Below are 17441 nucleotides of genomic sequence, written 5' to 3'. Positions count from 1 at the left end.
GGACGACGCAGAAACGAGGATAGAACAAAGTATATTTCGGAGTATGTGCAAATAGGGAAAAAAAAAGGAAAAAAAAAACAAATAAGAAGAGAAGAGAAGAGAAGAGAGACGATTCAACGACGAGGATTTCTTCTTCGATCTTTGCTCGATCTGGCCCTTTAATATTATCAAAAAACAAATCTTGAATTTATCGTCGAGACGATGGCATACTACGAACCTCATTCTTAGGAACATACGACGTACGTTAACGTTCAATTACGTCGGACTACGTACTACGATAAAGTCCTTCGTCGCGACCACATTAATAATTAATAGTTATAGTAATAGTAATAGTAATAATATTAATAGAATGAATATGAATACGGTAAAATTAATTAATATGAATATGAATAAATGAACAATAATAATAATAATAATAATAATAATAATAATAATAATAATAATAATAAAGTTCAATCGTGACGAAGTACGCGTTGTTATTATAACGCGAGAAAGTAAAGGAAGAAGAAGGTGTCTCTTTTCGAGGATAGGCTCGCGTCGCGTTCGAAGGTAATAATAAATTCATCTCGATGGAACGTGTATCAGTTTCGTTCAGTGCACGGTAGAACGCGCGAGTAGGGTGGATCACGAGTGTTTCACGACAATAACGCCGGGCCGTTGTTGGGCCTGTTGTTGAGCTTGGAACTGAAGGAAGTTGTTGACGTCGGTAGCGTGAAGAAGTCGTTGCTGCTGCTGCTGCTGCTGCTGATGATGATGATGATGTTTCGTCGTCGTAGCCATAGTAGGAGCAGCAGAGGTGGTAGTAGTCGTCGTCGTCGACGAAGACGACGACGTCGTCGAACATGCCGTCGTTGCGTTTAACGAATTTTGACTCGCCGACGGTGGTATCGTCGAACTTTGTTCTTTGCCCGTTAATTGTAAACTCGAGTTCGTAGAGGAACACTTGACGTTCGACGGGTTCTTCATCGTAGACTTGTTCGTCAATGCCAAGGGCTCGTTCGTCAATGCCAATGGTTCGTCGCTAAAAAGATGATCACCTTCGAGATGGCGAATTGCCTCGACGATCGTTTCCAGATTCTGTCGGGACGTATTGGCGAGATAGAGCCTCGCTTGTGGGCTACCATCGTCCAACGAGTTAGACGGCGACGGTAATCTGCGAACGAAACAAAGTTATTTTCAATGAAAAATATGATTTTATCATTCGTCTCCGATCGTTCTCCGATCGTTCTCCAATATACCTTTCGACCTCGACTTTGGGCTCTGCCTTCATCGCAGCCTCGAGGACGCTTGGCAATCGTTGCGGTTCCGCGGGAGGCGAGAAAGGTCTGGTCGGACTGCTCGTGATATATTGCGGCGAAGCACTTTTAAAATCGGCATTCGATGAGCCATAAGTGACACGACTCGAGGAGGAAAAAGAATCAGCAGTGGTTTGTTCCTCCAAACTCGCGAACACGGAATTCTGAGCGAAAGCGACGATTTTCGGACTGCTCGGTCTGGATTCCCCCCCTTCTTTTATCAGTTCGTCGCTCGGTACCAAGTCACCGGGTTGAGGAGACAACGGAGGCGAGCACGGTTCGGGACTCGACGTTTCTACCGTTTGAGTCGAGCCCACCGCGGGTAATGACATAACCGATACCACTTGCAATGCTGCAACAGCTTCTTCGGTTTCTTGATTCATGACGTTGTCCGTATGTTCGATTACCTGAATACGATAGGAAGATTATTATTAACGTGAAACGGTGGTGGTGGTGGTGGGGGGGGGGACTGTGGATCACCACCCCGCTGACCTTACCTCGTGAGGTTGATACGCTATCAGCTGATTATCTCGGAATCTTTCCGGATACAGCTGACTCTGAATGGCTCTCATCTGCTTCTCCAAATGCAGTCTCGCGTGACGTTCTCTCTCCAACTGTCGTCTAAGCTCGACGACCTCGCTGCTGCTAACCACGGAATGGCCCTCCGTTGTCACCGTAATTACGGAAAGAGGCTCCGGGGACATACTGCCCAATCCTTCGTCGCCGCTCTCGCTTACGTGCACCGGTAAACTTACAACGACGCCTAAAACATAACGTACGTTTAAATATTTTCAAACTTTCGACTAATTCTAAATAGAATGACTTACCTTGATTGTCAGGTTTACGCTTCTTTATAGGTAAATCGCCACCTTCGTGTTGATTCACCAGTCGTTTCAATTGACAGTTTTGCGACAACAATTGTGTTTTCTCTTGCTCCAATTGGTAGATATATTCGGCAGTCTGTTGAAGTATCGCTGCCTGTAAAAAAAAGAGATGACGAAAAATCTCAATGGCAAACTCTTCGAATCCTCGAATTCTCGTATATCGCAATGCAATGCAACGTCTATTTCTATTATATACCATTTCATTAACTAAACTTATCTCTGTAGTCAAATTTCAGTGGGAGGGAGAGCGCGTTACGTGACCGCCATTGGCGATGAATCGAACGTAAAAAGACACGTGTACGTAGTAACGTAGTATATACCAAGGTACAGGTGTTTCTTACGCACTATTTACAACCTGTACCGGAGTACCTGGATAGGAACGAAGGGAGACAGGAAGGGAGACAGGGAGGGACTCTTCCTGTTTACGTGGAAGAAGCTTCAAGGGTTTCCCCAGACGATAGCCTCTGGCGTCGTAGAGTACGCGGGAATCGATGAAAATGGCTAAAGGGTCGAGAACAAAAAGGGCCAGTTGACACCGAATGGTAGGAAGATGGTAATGGAGAACGGGTGCGCGCACGGCTAGCACCTGCCGACAGGTGGTTAACGAGAGCCAGATGTCGATACGACGCCAAGTTATAACTTTTATAAATTTCGCTAAGATTCGATGTACATACTCGCGGCATTAGGTCGTAGAAAGGTTTTCGTTTCGAAGGAAGGAACGGAAAATAAGAGAAAAGTAAAAAAGACAAAAGCTAGGGGTTAGCATAAAAGGAAATTAGAAAAAAAATCAGATTTATCGAATATCCCGAGGAGATCGAGATGTATAAATGTAGCAAATATACTCTGCTCGATCAGAGTTACGACGACGCACGTGCCGAAATCTCGTTAGCACCGTTCCGCAAACGGGCCAAGGTCGTCCCGCGCTGCTTTCCGCGAAATCCGATCTTGGACAGAACCGACGAAGACGAAACTGTGAAAAAAAAGCTTGCACATTTGGGCACGAAGAAAAATAAGTTTGCGCTTGATATTTATTCCCCGACAAATATTTCTATCTCGTGATACAGTTGGGATAAAATGTGTATAATAAAATGGAGACAACGCTCTCTTTTTGTATTTTTTGTTGTTTTGGAAGAGAAACTACTACTCTCCCAGCAAGATCATTTCGCGTCGGGTTCTCGGAGAGCGACGCTCGCCTTCTTCTTGTTGCGCAAGCGATGGCGGCGGCGGCGGCGGCGGCGGCGGCATTCCAAAGACCGGACACGATGTGCAAGACGAAGAGAACAAGATTTTCTTCTACGTACGGCTAACCGAACTAACGCGATACCTTATTCTCATCAAAATTCTTTGTTTCTCCCGCAACGCTATTACTTAACGCCATCTTTTCATATCAAATAAAAAATAATAGGTGATTTAATATGTATATTCGTAAGTAAGAAAATTGTTTAAATCGAAAAATATAGAAAAATACATTAGGTATTCCTTCCAAAAAGGAGCTCGTAATCCTGTCATTTTCGCATAACACCGTGATTTCGTAATTATTCATAAACTCAAATACATCGAACGATCGGAAAGATATATAAGCGAAGCGTAAATTTGAAAAAGCCTGACGGCGATGATGCGGCGGCATTCGAGAAAACCGCAAGGTTGCGGTAATATGTCGAGAAAATTCCGCGGAGCATCTCTTCTTAACGAAGCAAATAAGACGAGGACTCGTAGAACCCCCCCGAAAGGAATTGCTAATTTCCCATAAGTTTAGTCAAATTTGTTCAAAGCATTCGATCGCAATTGCATTTTGCAATTGACAAAGACGATAAAAGCGCGTAGATAGGTAGCGGGTAGATACTCAACTATGAACCCGATAGTTGACAGATCTACTTCAGGGACGCGCCCCTGCCTACGCGAGCCTTGGTTTATCTCCCAAAACCATACGGGGGAAACCATTGTCCTATCCCTGACTCTCCTTTCAAACCCACAAATTCTCCTTTCTTAATATCCTAGAATTTTATACTCGCCAACCCGTATGGCCAGCGAAGAAGAAGAACCACCGGATCATATGCAGTTGGCGTTATTTGTACTTGGAAAAAACGTAGAATGGTATTTCGTCGAACGACCAATCGGAACCACCCCCACCATTGCTTAGTTTGCTTTAGCTTATCTAGGCGCGTCGCGTTTCGAGGAAGAAACCGAAATCTGCCGCCGGATGTTCTCTTCTCTCCCCGACTGGAATTTTCTTATCGGTAGGCTCGCTCGAGTTTTATTTCATCATCTCGTTTATTCAAAGTTCATTGTGAATTTGACGTCGCTAAGAAGTTTCTATACTATGAAATAATAAGTCTCGGATGGGAAATCGAGATGGGAAAGAGAAGGACAAGGACAACGGAGCTGGAGAACGTGCTGTGGAGAGTCGGTGGACTCGTCGACGACCCTGACCTTGCCTCCTCTCGGACAAGGACAGCGAGATATGCGAGAGCCAGCAATGCGCGACGATGCCGCCAACGCCTAGAACCCCTACCACCACTTTCCCTCTTCCGCCATACCAACCGCCATTCCGAATTTCAAAAACGTACGAACAAAGTGGGTTCTAAAGAAAAAAGCAACTTTAATATTCCGCCCCTAGGATCCACGAATATACCCACGCGGATCGCTCGCGAATCGCGCTCGCAAACCGAGCTCCACTGCTATTTCCGAAACATCCTACGTATACGTTTTCGAGCTACCATCGAAGAAAATAGCAAATGCGATTGCCCGAGAAAAAGAATGTATTTTTGTTGGACGATGTAATTCGAGCTCGATGCGATCGATGTTCTCCAGGCACGAAAATTCCAGGGTTGCTGCTGCTAGATAGCTCGCAACATCGTGCCGCGCCCTAGTGGCAAACGAACGTGCCAACTCGGAACTCGCACTTGGGATCTTGCATAGGATCGAACCAAGGGGAGAAAACTACCGAGCAGAAACTACCACTTTGCGATAGAATTACGCTCATGGGGAAGGAAGATGGCAGGGATATACCGTTGCTCGCGAAACCAACAAACTTTCCTTCTTCCCATTATTTATACGCAAATAATGGTTTTTTCTTATTTGAAAAATTATCCAAAAGATCTTACGACCGGACAATGGATCTTTTCCAATCAAATGATTTCTTCTGTTAACTGGAACGAGCGGAAAATAGTCGGGATGTTTGAAACGAAACGATCGACTCGCAACTAGTCATAGAATAGCAATGCGAAAACGAGAGAGGAAAAGAGAGAGGAAAAGAGAGAGGAAAAGAGAGAGGAAATGTCGTCGGCCTCGTCCTCGAAAGGCACGCCAACCAAGATCAAAATTGAAACAAGGGGATTCTTTGTTTCTTTTATTAAAGGAGATACAAATTTCCGTAGGAACATTTTTACCTTTAGACCGCGAGTGAAAAGAAACGTCATTTTTTTATCTTATTGGATGAGTATGGAAAGAGACATAGATAAACTCTTAGTACACTTTCAATGGTGACTATCTTTTATAGTAGTAGAACACATTTCGATCTATCTCTCGTCGAGAGTAAGAAAAAACTCGCGAATCGAAATTGTATGGAAACGTAATCGGGAGGGGGTGGTCCCCGACAACGGTCGACTTGGATGCATCTTAAAGATTCTTTTGTAAAATCATCTCCAATGCAAAAGGGTTAAGTGAAATAAATCAGTCTAATTGGAATACTCTATTTAAGAGTTGACAAAAGTTTAGAAAGCTCGAGAGTAGAATGGGTGGCGTTGCATTCGAAGATTCGTCGATAACGAGAGAAGAGTTTGGGGGTGGGGCAGGGGAGGTACGTTCCTCTCGTGGAAATGGTACTAGCACGCTGCAGACGTAGTAGGGGGAGGAGCAGTAGTAAAAGCTGAAAGGTGGGGTGGGCGGGTAGCATCGATAGTACTATAAAAGGTGATAGTAGTAGGTGCTTGTAATTCTCCCGAGTGGGAGGAGTGCGCGCACACACAGATCTTGCTTCTTTGGCAAGAGTTTCTAATGAATGGTTGATCGTCGCCGTTGCCGTCGCCGTTGCCGTCGCCGTCGTCGTCGAAACGGGGCAACGCCCTGTCAGCCAGCTGACTCGAATGGACTAAAAGCTCCAGTCGAAAACGTTCAAAAGACGCATTTCCATTCAAATTGCTCTCTCTCTCTCTTTCTAATATACTCGACTCGATGCATTCTGCGAGATACTATAATACGTAGATGGCTTGGAAAGAGAGTAAGCAAAGAGGAACCCAAATTTTCTATAGAAGAAATCGAAATAGAATACAGTAGGCGTTGTTACGTATCGGAGCTGCGTCAAAAGTGATGAATTCGAGACGCAAATATATCTCGTAATAGGCCACGCTACTTAAATAAAGGAAAATCATGCACATTCTCTCGAGAATGCAAAATCGAGTTTCCGCGGTAGAACAGTAAAAGTGTGACGTCACGCCCAGCTCGTGTGGCACTTTGGTAGGGAGAGCACCTGGCGAAGGCGCTGCAGTCGCGTAGTAATAGTAGTAGTAGTAGTAATAGTAGGAGTAATAGTAGGAGTAATAGTAGGAGTAGTAGGAGTAGTAATGTAGTAAGAGAGGGGCGTCGCGTCGCCCGGGCGAGTGGAATATATCGATCGACGACGAGGGCTCCCTTTCTTCCCAAAGAGAACCACCACGCAAAGGATGACGTCACGCGCACCGTCAGCTGCTACTCCAGCAACTCCCTGCGAGTGATCCTGTGAACCCCGCGCCGGCGGCGGCCCTGCTCTGCTTCTTTTCCGCCCTTCCCAGAGACGATGGATCGGCCGGGGGGGCTTCGATCGCGCTTCTATCAAAAAAACCAACAAAACTCTATCCATGCACTATTTGCAAATCATCTTTCCAGTTGCATACTCGATCGTACAGCGCAAAGTAATTTTATGCGCTAAGGGAGGGAGAACGCATTTCTAACTATTATTTATTTCAAACTTGGCACTAAAAGAGAATAGGGCAAGAAGGGTGGGGAATGATTTTGATTGGAAAAAATGTTCGCTCCGCAACGAAGCCTACCTCAACTCTCTCTCGTCTATCTCGTTCCGGAAAAGCGCGCGTAACGCGAAGGCGAGTGCGGGGGCGGAGGCAATGGCGGATCCGTCGAGGACGGTGCGGCCATTTTGATCTCCGCGAGAGACAGGAAGCTGGCGGCACTACGCGATGTTGTGCGCGCGTACTTGTCTGCCTCCGACCGGAAGTCGATGAGCCAGACGAAGATAGCCGCCGTCCCTCTGGCAACTCCTCCTCCTCCTCCTCCTACGGGAGTCATTGTCTCTAGTACAGTGGTTTTCAAAGCGTCCTCCAACGCGAGGAGGATGCGTCAGAGTCTTTTGCTCGCGTTACAAGATAAATTACGTTACGATTCTCTTGGCAAATGTTTGGATCGGGTTTGAAAAGCACTGCAGCGACGCTAGGAATTCGTTGCACTCGTTGTGCCCTTCCGCCTAGGCGTGTACTATTACATTGACGCGACGCGCTAGGTAGTAGAACTTTGCTTTCACGCTTTCAACCTATGCGCGCGACCGCGCGAAAAGTCCATTCACCGATAGAACAGGGAGCGCATTTGTCAAAGGCGGCAGCATTAATAACGGACCTCGCCCACCGACGAACGCATCGTAATCCATCCAGGACAACTTTTCAATCGTTGCTTATGTTGCATTAGCCGCTCGATGATTATATCTTATAATTGTCTAAAGATTCTTTTTAAATATGAAAATAAAATGTGCGCGCGCGGGCGCGTGCGCGTGGCATCGGTCCGGTGACTGTTCGTTCTGCTTCCTGTGACGTATTACCGTCATCATCGTCGTCGTACTTGGATCGAACGAGAAAAAAGGAAGGAGACGAGATACTCGACGAGATACTCGACGAGATACTCGACTTGCCGCCTGGTACCGCCAGACACTGACTCTGTTTCCTTCGCGAGCATGCACCACCACCACCACCACCTATCTATGCAGATATTCGCAGCATACGGACCGCGAAGCGCGCGCGAATTCCACCACGGATTCCATCGCGGACTTTCCTTTTCCTTTTTTATCCTTGATTTATCATTTATGGGCATTCTCATTCGCAACGCGAGATCTAGATTTTTTACCAAAATTTATTCCAAAAATGTATAACTCGTGTTTCGTTCGAGATAAAATTAGGAATACCGTAAGTTGCTCTCAGACTCGTATACGGTACCCCTACCGTGTTATCTCTAAAGCGAGCAAAGAGATAATAGATAAAGATCGATTGCCGAGTATCTCCCCCCCACCCTAGAGTTGGTAAATATTTCGAGGAAAAAGAATTTTCCCCTTTCCGATCGTCGTTCGACGAACGAGGTTTACCTCGTTCGCATTCCATCTAACCTCGTCGCGCGTGCAATTTACATAGACTTTGCGTAGATCGAAAAAGTAATGAAAGTTTTTTCCGTTGCATCGTTGGGAGAAAAGTTAAGAGTTCCTCTTGCAGCTCGATAATAAAGCACGAAGAAAGCTTTAGCGTGTACTACGTATGCGCGTAACTACTACTATGTCTACATATGCGCGCAATCCTCTAGCGCGCGACTATAAGGTGAGTTTACGTTACGCAAAGGAAAAGAGAGAAGGGAGTCGTGGATTGCTCGCGCGAGCATGACCCGCGCAACGTTCCACTCTTCGAATGCCACGTTGGATCTTCGTCGCTTCAACGTGACAGAGCGAGAGAGCGAGAGAGAGAGAGAGAGAGAGAATAAAATAGAAAATGACTTTGTTATAGCCTTCTGCATACCTACGTCATGCGACGATGCTAAAAATAATATTGCATTGAATGTACGGAGAGGACGACGTATGCGTGTCGCTGCTCTCTCTACGCGGACGAAAAAAGACGACATCTCGGATGACATTTCGGCGAAGAAGATTTTTTGCCAACGTTATACCCCATACGAATTTGATTTCCTCGACTTCCGGTAGTTTATCGCCCCCGCCGCCCCCGCTGCCCCGTTGGTAGTATTCATCTCGTACACGGCCATAATAGAAATTGCACGGTGGCTCGCGATATTGGATGATGGCCAGCGAGGGAAAGGGTTAAAGTCAAAGTTACGAGTACGAAGAGCGCGCGTTATTCGTTTATACGTCGCTCCTAACTCTTTGCTTCCTGTAAAAAAACATCTAAAGAAAATAGTACGATGATTTCATTTCCATTTGTAATAGCCACGTCGATTATAAATTGGCTCCTATAATTTGGGAGCTATAATTGCTCCTAAAAAACGTCATTTTCGCGTGTTTTTCGTCGATTAAATATCAAGACGACGAATATTAGAAAAGAAGACGTCGTTTACGCGCAAATGCGCAAATACGAGAGATCGATCGAAATCCTTTCCGCGAGGTGTCCGAAAGAGACTTTGCCTTTCGACCGTTTGAAATATAATATATCGGAGTGAAACTCGATAACGGATCGCCTGAAAATAACGTACTTGGCCTGCCATACGATCTCTCTTATTTTTCTTTTTTATTTTATTAACTATCCTTAACCATGAGAAACTCGAACATGCTTCTTTCTCTCTCGTTCTGCCTCTCGTTCCGCCTTTCTTCCCTTCTTCTCAAAAATAAACAAAGATAAGGGAAAAAAGCGAAAAGAACGAGGATACATGTTGATTTATATAATCTATACGACGGCAAAAGGTTAGGAAAAAATGATTAAGCAATATCTCGCAAACGTCATTAATAATAATTGCATTAATAATCGGATAGAACGTTAACGACATCGTAATTACGGGTCGCGGTTGATTATAATTGTCTTTAGACGTAAAACGTGTTCGCGTGCTAATACATACTTAATTGTGATCGATGGCGAGGCTACGTACGCGTTGCCCTTCGCGGGCCCTTCGCGGGACCCTTCGCGGGGCTGCCGCTCCCCAATTCCAATTAACGATAAAACTCGAATCGCTGAATTCTTTTTCGCGAAGGACGAAATGATAATAATTTATCCACGATCCAATTAGAATATATGAAATACTTGGAAGAAACCGAGGAAAGTAAATGACTAATGGACGATATAGAACTGACGTAATAGTCGCTAATGTATGCTCGCAAGGAGATCACCTTGCGGCGGGCAGAGGGTCCACGCCACGCGTCGTATGGCGTAATAGGGACGCCTAAGGTGGCTGACCAGCCGAGAGCTCGCTTACGCAATTCTTTACGTTTACGTTGGCTAACCGGCTTTGCCTAATCTAACGACTAAGTTTATTACTTAACTACGCTTTACGCTACTTTTAACAAAATTTCGAGTAGACAACGTGTATAAATGATGAAATTCGAATCGGATACCTAAAATGTTGTACCCTTTATGAAACTTCTTAGAAGACCTTAAACAACGTTTTTGGGAAAATTGCGCGGAGCGGCATTACCCTTTAAGAGGAGACGAAGCGCTCGGGGGATCGACGCGATTCGTCCGAGAAGGACCATTCATTTCGAATCCAATTAAAAAGATGGCGATCCAATTAAAACGTCGCTGGGTAGTAGGCGCATAGTAGGACGAGGACGGAAGGCTACAACAGGGGGAATGCAGAGTGGAGTCAAATTTTCATTAACGAGAAAGTGTGCTCGGTCTGCCTTGCACGTACACGTATACGTGGACTTTACTCGAATCGAGTGGGGGTTTAAGCGTCGATCAGCGGTTCTCCCCTATGCAATTTTGCGTTCTTATCGAACGACGATAAAGGAATTTATTAGGAATACCTTCTAATCGCTACGGTAGCGTAGCGTCCGGTACGGTAGCGTCTCGTTGAAAGTCGAAAATATATAATAGGGTAATACGTAATACGAATAATGGTATAGGAAGGTAGGAAAGAAAGGGCCTCGAAGGGAAATTTGAGAACGACTGGTGGTGGTGGTGGTGGTGGTATCGGGCGTCATCCGGTCCGCTCGTACTACTACTCGAGAGAAGGTGGAGATAAAAGTGGGGGTTAAAACTAGCGCATGCCGTGTACAAAGTCGCGACTACGCAACATACTACTACGATGCCGTGTCGTCGTAGTACTCTCGGCGTACTACGCCGCTTCGTCTCCGAAAGAACAGGTCGTCGACTCGTATCGCGACTCACTGACACGATTTTCCCATTCTTTCTTTCTCCCTTTCGCACGAATAATTACCGATTCATTAATTAACTCTCAATATCGTTTATAGTTTGGATCAATTTCCATGAGACAGCGGAGTTCGACCGACTTTCTCGCTCGAGTTCCTCGCGAAATTCTCTCTAGTATCGCAGAACACAATATAGCAGAGAAATGGTTAAACGCCGGTAAGGTCGTTGAACGATAGGAAAACGGCGCAAGTAGTTGCAGCAGCAGCAACAGACGACTCGAGTCCTGGCCACGAGATATTACAAATATTCCAAAAACCAAGATAAATGATTACGCCATACGTAAAAAGATCCGTAGCGAAGCGTTGGGAAGATTAAATGAAAGCAGAAATCGTTCGTTCTCGAAAGAATACTCGGACGGATCGATTCGAAAATGTCGGTCAAACGCGTTTTATTCATCCCCACCGTTTTCTCGAAAAGAAAGAAAACACTGGAGAAATCGAGCCCAAAGATCCTTTTAAAAACGGCCAACAACCACCCGCCGCCCTTTCTCTCTTTAAAGAAAGCTCCCGCATCGGAGACGCGAACCTTTTTCCGCTAACTCCTAGCAGTTTCTCTAATGCTACGAAACGTAGCTTCGATGACGCGGAATACGTATTTTCTCTACTACGACGCGTATATCCCACCCTTCTACGAAACACGCCCCACACCAAAAGAGAGAAAAATATTTCTAATAATAAAAAGTCGAAGGAGGATAATTATTCGATATACCCTTTTTTACTATCATTTTTCGTATAACATATTTGCTAATGCTAAATACATTTTGCTCGTCTCTCTTTTTCTTTCTTTTCCAAGCTCCTCCCTACTCATCCCTTTTGATATCCCCAAGCTAGCTAGCCGGCCAGCCAGCCAGCCAGCCAGCCGCCAGCCGCCAGCCGCCATCTACACCGCGCCTCTTCTTTCACCTCCAACATCGTACACATTCGTAACCATGGCGATATTGATCGAGGTAGCGAGCAAGCAGGCACGCAGGAAAGCAAGCAGGCAAACAGGCAAACGGGCAGAGAAGCAGGCTAGTCGGTTGCTCGCTTGTTTCCTTCGAGTCTACCAGAAACTGCCAGAGTTTGACGAGAGAGACCCCGATCGTGATCACCGATCCAAACTAGTCTCGATACATGCGTTAATAAATGCGATATATTATCGGTCGTTGCGGAAATTTGGTCGATGGCTTGGAACGAAGATGATCATTTCTTTGACTACTTTATAAAACTTTGAGAAATAAGGCGCGCAGAAAAATCAATCGATAAATCGGAGGATAATTCTAGCTAGTATCTCGAGGCATTTTCACGGATACAATTTTGCTCGATTTTCCGCGCGAGTACGAAAAGAACTACGCGTATATTTTAATATGAAAACGATATTAAAAAGACCTCCTAAGATCTAGGGACCTCGGCTAATCCGCCACTGACAATGAGTAACATGCGCACGCACACACGTACGCAAGGTAAGGCAAGGCAAGGCAAGGCAAGGCAAGACAAAGAAGGAAAAAGAGAGACGATCGCGGAGGCGCAATAGTCACAAGCATGCACACCCACTCGAACTGCATCCATTCATAAAAGTGGCGAAAGGCCGTGGCTGGATTGGTTGGTTGGTTGGTTGGTTGACTGGCTCGCTACTGACGGCCTCGGGTGCTACGCATCGACGAACACGCGTGCATATGTATTGCGGCATGTAAGAGAGAGAGAGAGAGAGAGAGAGAGAGAGAGAAACAGAGATACATATGTAAATACGTACGTAATGCACTAACAATAAGAGAAAGAGAGAGAAATTGCGTGCTAATGGCCGATCGCTATCGATGCGCATAACCCGTAGTAGATTGAAACGGGCTTCTCACGAAATTGCGTGCACGCACACGCGAGTTCTATGTTATTGTCCATTTCGAGAACGCTTCTCTTCTCTCTTGACTTATTGAATCAGCTGACTTGGAAATTTCTCAATTGAAACTGCACGTTACCCTATATATTGTTTAGACAAAAATTCAACGAGTATTTGTTTGGAACGCGCGCGTTATTAACCCTTTGGAGAGACGCGAGTATCATCGAGCGAAGCGAAGATAAAGATAGAGTAAGTAAGAGCAAGACGGAGAGAAAGCAGACTCGAGCAAAGTCGCGTAAGGTTGAGGTTGGGATTAAGTAAAGTTAGATCGAGCCGGTAGACGACTAAGGCCTCAAAATAGCGCAGCACTCACTGTCTGGCTATGTGGCTGACTGACTATGCGTCTCTTTTATGTTAGTTGCGACCGGCACCGGTCAACAAGCGGTAGAACAGCGACCATCCAAAGCCGCCACCGCCGTCATCCTTTGACTCGGATTATCTCGATAACTAAAAAATTGATCTAATCGATATTCCAAAGGTTAGTCTATTCCTCCCACCGTTGGGATCGCATTCTTCGACGTACTTCTACTTATACGAATATGTAAAAGACTCGTACACATTTTTAAATGAGATAAAAAAAGAAAATTCCCTTTCTATTAATACTCGAAGCCAACAACATTTTTTCACGATAGTTTATGTGTAAGTCACGCCCGCGCTATGATCGTATCTAATAATTGCTAACAGGAAGAGAGATATGGAGAGAGAGAGAGAGAGAGAAAGAGAGAGAGACGCAATAGACGATAAGCACGAACGTGTACTCGCGAACGTACGTACGACCATGACCCAAATTTAAGCTTCCTCTCTTCTCTTCTTTCATCCTACGTTCGATTCATTAAAAATTTGCGGAAGCTTTCGCGCAAAGTGGAACAAATCGGATACTTCGATAAAATATATATTCCTACGAAATCAAATGAACGAAGATTTGAACAAAAATATATACTTGTAACATGTATATACCTATCGTACAAATCATACTATTGTTACTTTTACATATCATTTTTGTCGATAGAAAAAAAATAATAAAGACAATAGCGATTAGTAGTACGGTACAACGAATCTTATCGTAGAAAGATTTAATCTGTAGAGACTTGCCAAGTGCGAGTGGATTCCTTCGAGTGAGGAATTTGGAAAAAAGAAAGGCAAGAATGTGAGAAAGGGCAAAAATAGGAGAAGAAGGCACGTTCCGCTTCGTTTCTAAGAGTCGATGCGGATGTATGTATATATAGCAACGTATCATTAAGTCCGCACGTGAGGAAACTTGGCGCCGCGAAAGCTGGGAGCGCGTGTTACGCTACGCTACTCTCTCTCTCTCTCTTAAAAAAGAAAAAAAAAAAGAAACCAGCAATGCAACACAATCGAGCCAAGTCTTATCTCTCCTCCTTACGTACAGCCCTTCTCTCTCGCGTTAGGCTGGAAACATTTCGACTCGTCGTCGTTTATTATTATTTATTGGGCTCAGAATTTTTCATCCTATCCATGTATACTTTGCGTATAATTTCATTTGTTCCTACGGCAAGAATCGTACTTTGTAGAGATTTTCGGAAGGTGTTATAGAAAAGTTTAGGCTGCCTCGTAACTTTAATTTGAGCGCGATAAGTATAGGTGAATAAGTAGGTAAGGTACGCGTAGTAGACTGTCGCCGCGTTACACGTGGAACTCTCGGTAGTACTGAAAGCAACGAAGAAGTAGTCGTGAAACAAGAAAGGCGTACTTTTGTTTTATTTCTGTCTGGAAGGAAAATGGGTCGGGTCGAGGCGCGCTTCTCTTCTCCTCGCTTGGAGAAACGACCACCGAAACGCCGCCGTTTCGCTCCCGTCAAAGGTCTTTCGACGAGGACGTACAAAACGTATAAATCCTGACGTCGAAAAAACGAAAGCAAGGAAAAGGGAACCGATCCCACGCTGGAATGACATTTTGCCACCAAAGAGAAATATAATTATGCGAGAAAATATCTAATATATATGATATATAAAATGACCAACCACGTTCAACCTTAACTTTAACCTTAACTTTAACCAACAACAGCATAAATATGCAACGAAGTATTGTATTGTCTCTAAGATGAATAATGCATTATGAATCGAACAAATGCAACATCGTATCTTTTCTATTCTACCATTTGATCTCATTTTTACTATTGCACGTGGCTTAGAAAAAAGAAAAAAAAAACGATAACGATAATAATAATGATGATGACGATGATAGATATACTTATCAAACATTATGCGTACGAATTACGTTTAAATAGAAACACCATTGATCGGTGGAAGGCTATTCGAGATTTTGCTTCTCATGCGGTATCTTCCTCTCCAAACAAAGTGTTTCAATGAAATGATGAGTTATGTGCATACAATACGAACGAACGAACGAACGAACAAATGAACGAAGCGAAAAAGAGGGTCTTAGAGGGTGTAAAAAAATAATAAATAAAAATATTTTAAAGGTAGAAGAATAGAACTCGTTCGGGGGTAATGAAGCTAAGTAGTACAAGTTACGGATCGTATAGATTATTGACCGATATAAAGACTTCCTCCAGCACAGATAACATATTGGAGGAAGTATTATATTATCGTCATAGGGGCACAACTACGGTAACAGGGTAAAATCGTGATATCGTCCCTGTAAATAAATCGATCGGATCGTTGTTCTATGTCGGATGAAAAGATTCTAATACGATGAATTATATCATCCGAAGAGTCTTGTCTTGGATCTTGAATCGATCTAATCAACGATACGATATCGATGGAATCGAAATATCTAGTTTACGTCGTAAACTGTGGTGGTCATCGAAAAAATAAAGTTTTCGGATAGAGGCGTTGATAGAATTTGACTGTAGGCAAGGGTACCTGAAATTTCGACGAATGCATTAGAGTTTGCAAGGAAAAAGCTATCGAATTCGCTTACCTTGGAAAGTTTCTCGCCCTCGTGATGCGGCAGCAACGTCCTGAGAGACTGGAAACCAGCGTTGATGCTCTGCATGCGACGTCGCTCGTTGCTATTGGCGATTTCTCGCCGCATCCGCTTTCTTTCCTGCTCCATGTGGCTACGTGGTGACACGTCCAACGTTATTACCATTCAAAGCAACGTTTTGTCCTCCTCCTCCTCCTCCACCACCACCACCTCCTCCTCCTCCTCCTCCACCTCCAACACACCACCACCAGCACCAGCAGCAGCACCACTACTAGCAACACCAACACCACCGACACCACCAGAAACGACCACCACCAACAGCACCTCCTCCTCCTCCTAGGCGACGACCTGCTGCTGTTGCTGCTGTTACCGCGTTTGTTACTCTTCGATTGTTGTCGTTGTTGCTGATTATCTGCGGCCGACGGCCGCCGCTACACTCGTCACCGAGCTCTCCTCCGCTTTCTCGATGCTACTGCAATCAAACGTATACGCTATAATAATCAGAGTTAGAATGAACGTTATGCTATAATATAATATTTGAAACTTATTGAGAAACGCGACGCGATACTAAAATATGAATTAATAATATGTAGATATGTATGTAATAGATTAGATTCGCGTAGCAGCCGTATCTAAAAAGTGAAACTCGTAGAAATGTGTAAAGGCAAGCGCTTCCATTCGCTATTAATATACACACGCGCGTGTCAAGAGTTATGTACGTACATGTACATACTTGTGTACATGTATGCATGACGATAGAGATAGAGAAAGAGAGAAACGTGGCTCGTAGTGGTAAATCGTGGATCGTTGCTGACGATATACGACGTTTGACTATCTCTCTCTCTTACCCTGGGCTCGCGTGAGTCACCAACAGCTGATGGCTGGCGCCACTCAGCTGGTTGTTACCGGTGCCCGAGCGTCGCTATCTCCAACCGTAGCGATCAGCTGCAAGCGAGGGAGAGAGAGATGTCGTCTACGGTAGCTCTAGACGAACGAAACAACGAAAAGAACCTTTGCTGGAGCACGCCATACGCCATACGCCATACGCCATACGCCATATACCATATACCATATACCATATACAGGGTGTCTCCGCGACCGGTCATCCTCGCAAAAATGTCAAATAAACGCTCTAACGAACGATCCTATCCCGTATACTTTCGATTACTCTATCTAGATCTAATCGTTCTTTATCAATAACGATTGATAAAGACCAGATAACGAGTAGAAAATAGGTTGCAAGTATAGACGTGATATATCTAGATGTATCTCGATTAGCTGTGCAACGATGTATTTTTGTCGACTAGTAATTTCGATTAGGGATAATTGGAGTCTATAAATGAAAAAAGGATAAATGGAAAATT

The 17441-nt window shown here is 44.5% G+C and overlaps 1 protein-coding gene across 3 annotated transcripts; it reads right to left on the bottom strand.

Annotated features, from left to right (window-relative positions):
• Positions 1 to 381: 381 nt before the first annotated feature.
• LOC122518189 (probable serine/threonine-protein kinase dyrk2) lies at positions 382 to 16255 on the bottom strand. 3 transcript variants are annotated; one of them, XM_043636944.1, is made up of 5 exons: positions 7207 to 7432; positions 2123 to 2273; positions 1793 to 2058; positions 1239 to 1702; positions 382 to 1153 (listed from the first exon to the last, which is right to left on the bottom strand). In XM_043636944.1, the coding sequence occupies exons 3-5, from the start codon at positions 1997 to 1999 to the stop codon at positions 625 to 627; spliced, it is 1200 nt and encodes a 399-aa protein (XP_043492879.1). In that variant the 5' UTR covers positions 2000 to 2058; positions 2123 to 2273; positions 7207 to 7432; the 3' UTR covers positions 382 to 624. The 3 variants fall into 3 exon arrangements, with proteins under 3 accessions (XP_043492879.1, XP_043492877.1, XP_043492878.1); XM_043636942.1 differs by lacking the exon at positions 7207 to 7432 and adding an exon at positions 16072 to 16255 and having other exon boundaries at positions 385 to 1153; XM_043636943.1 differs by lacking the exon at positions 7207 to 7432 and adding an exon at positions 2376 to 2728 and having other exon boundaries at positions 385 to 1153.
• Between the last annotated feature and the right edge of the window lie 1186 nt (positions 16256 to 17441).

Source organism: Polistes fuscatus, unplaced genomic scaffold (genome assembly GCF_010416935.1).
Source record: "Polistes fuscatus isolate 324 unplaced genomic scaffold, CU_Pfus_HIC Scaffold23, whole genome shotgun sequence".
In the NCBI taxonomy this organism is placed as follows: domain Eukaryota; kingdom Metazoa; phylum Arthropoda; class Insecta; order Hymenoptera; family Vespidae; genus Polistes; species Polistes fuscatus.
The sequence above is the reverse complement of the archived record's forward strand: the minus strand, read 5'-3'. Positions and strand labels throughout refer to the sequence as shown.

Coding starts and splice junctions, on each gene's coding strand:
- LOC122518189 (XM_043636942.1), bottom strand. CDS start 16,242: ATGGTAATAACGTTGGACGTGTCACCACGTAGCCACATGGAGCAGGAA. Junction 2,059..2,122: donor GCGTAAACCTGACAATCAAG/GTAAGTCATTCT, acceptor GTTATGTTTTAG/GCGTCGTTGTAAGTTTACCG. Junction 1,703..1,792: donor TAGCGTATCAACCTCACGAG/GTAAGGTCAGCG, acceptor TATCGTATTCAG/GTAATCGAACATACGGACAA.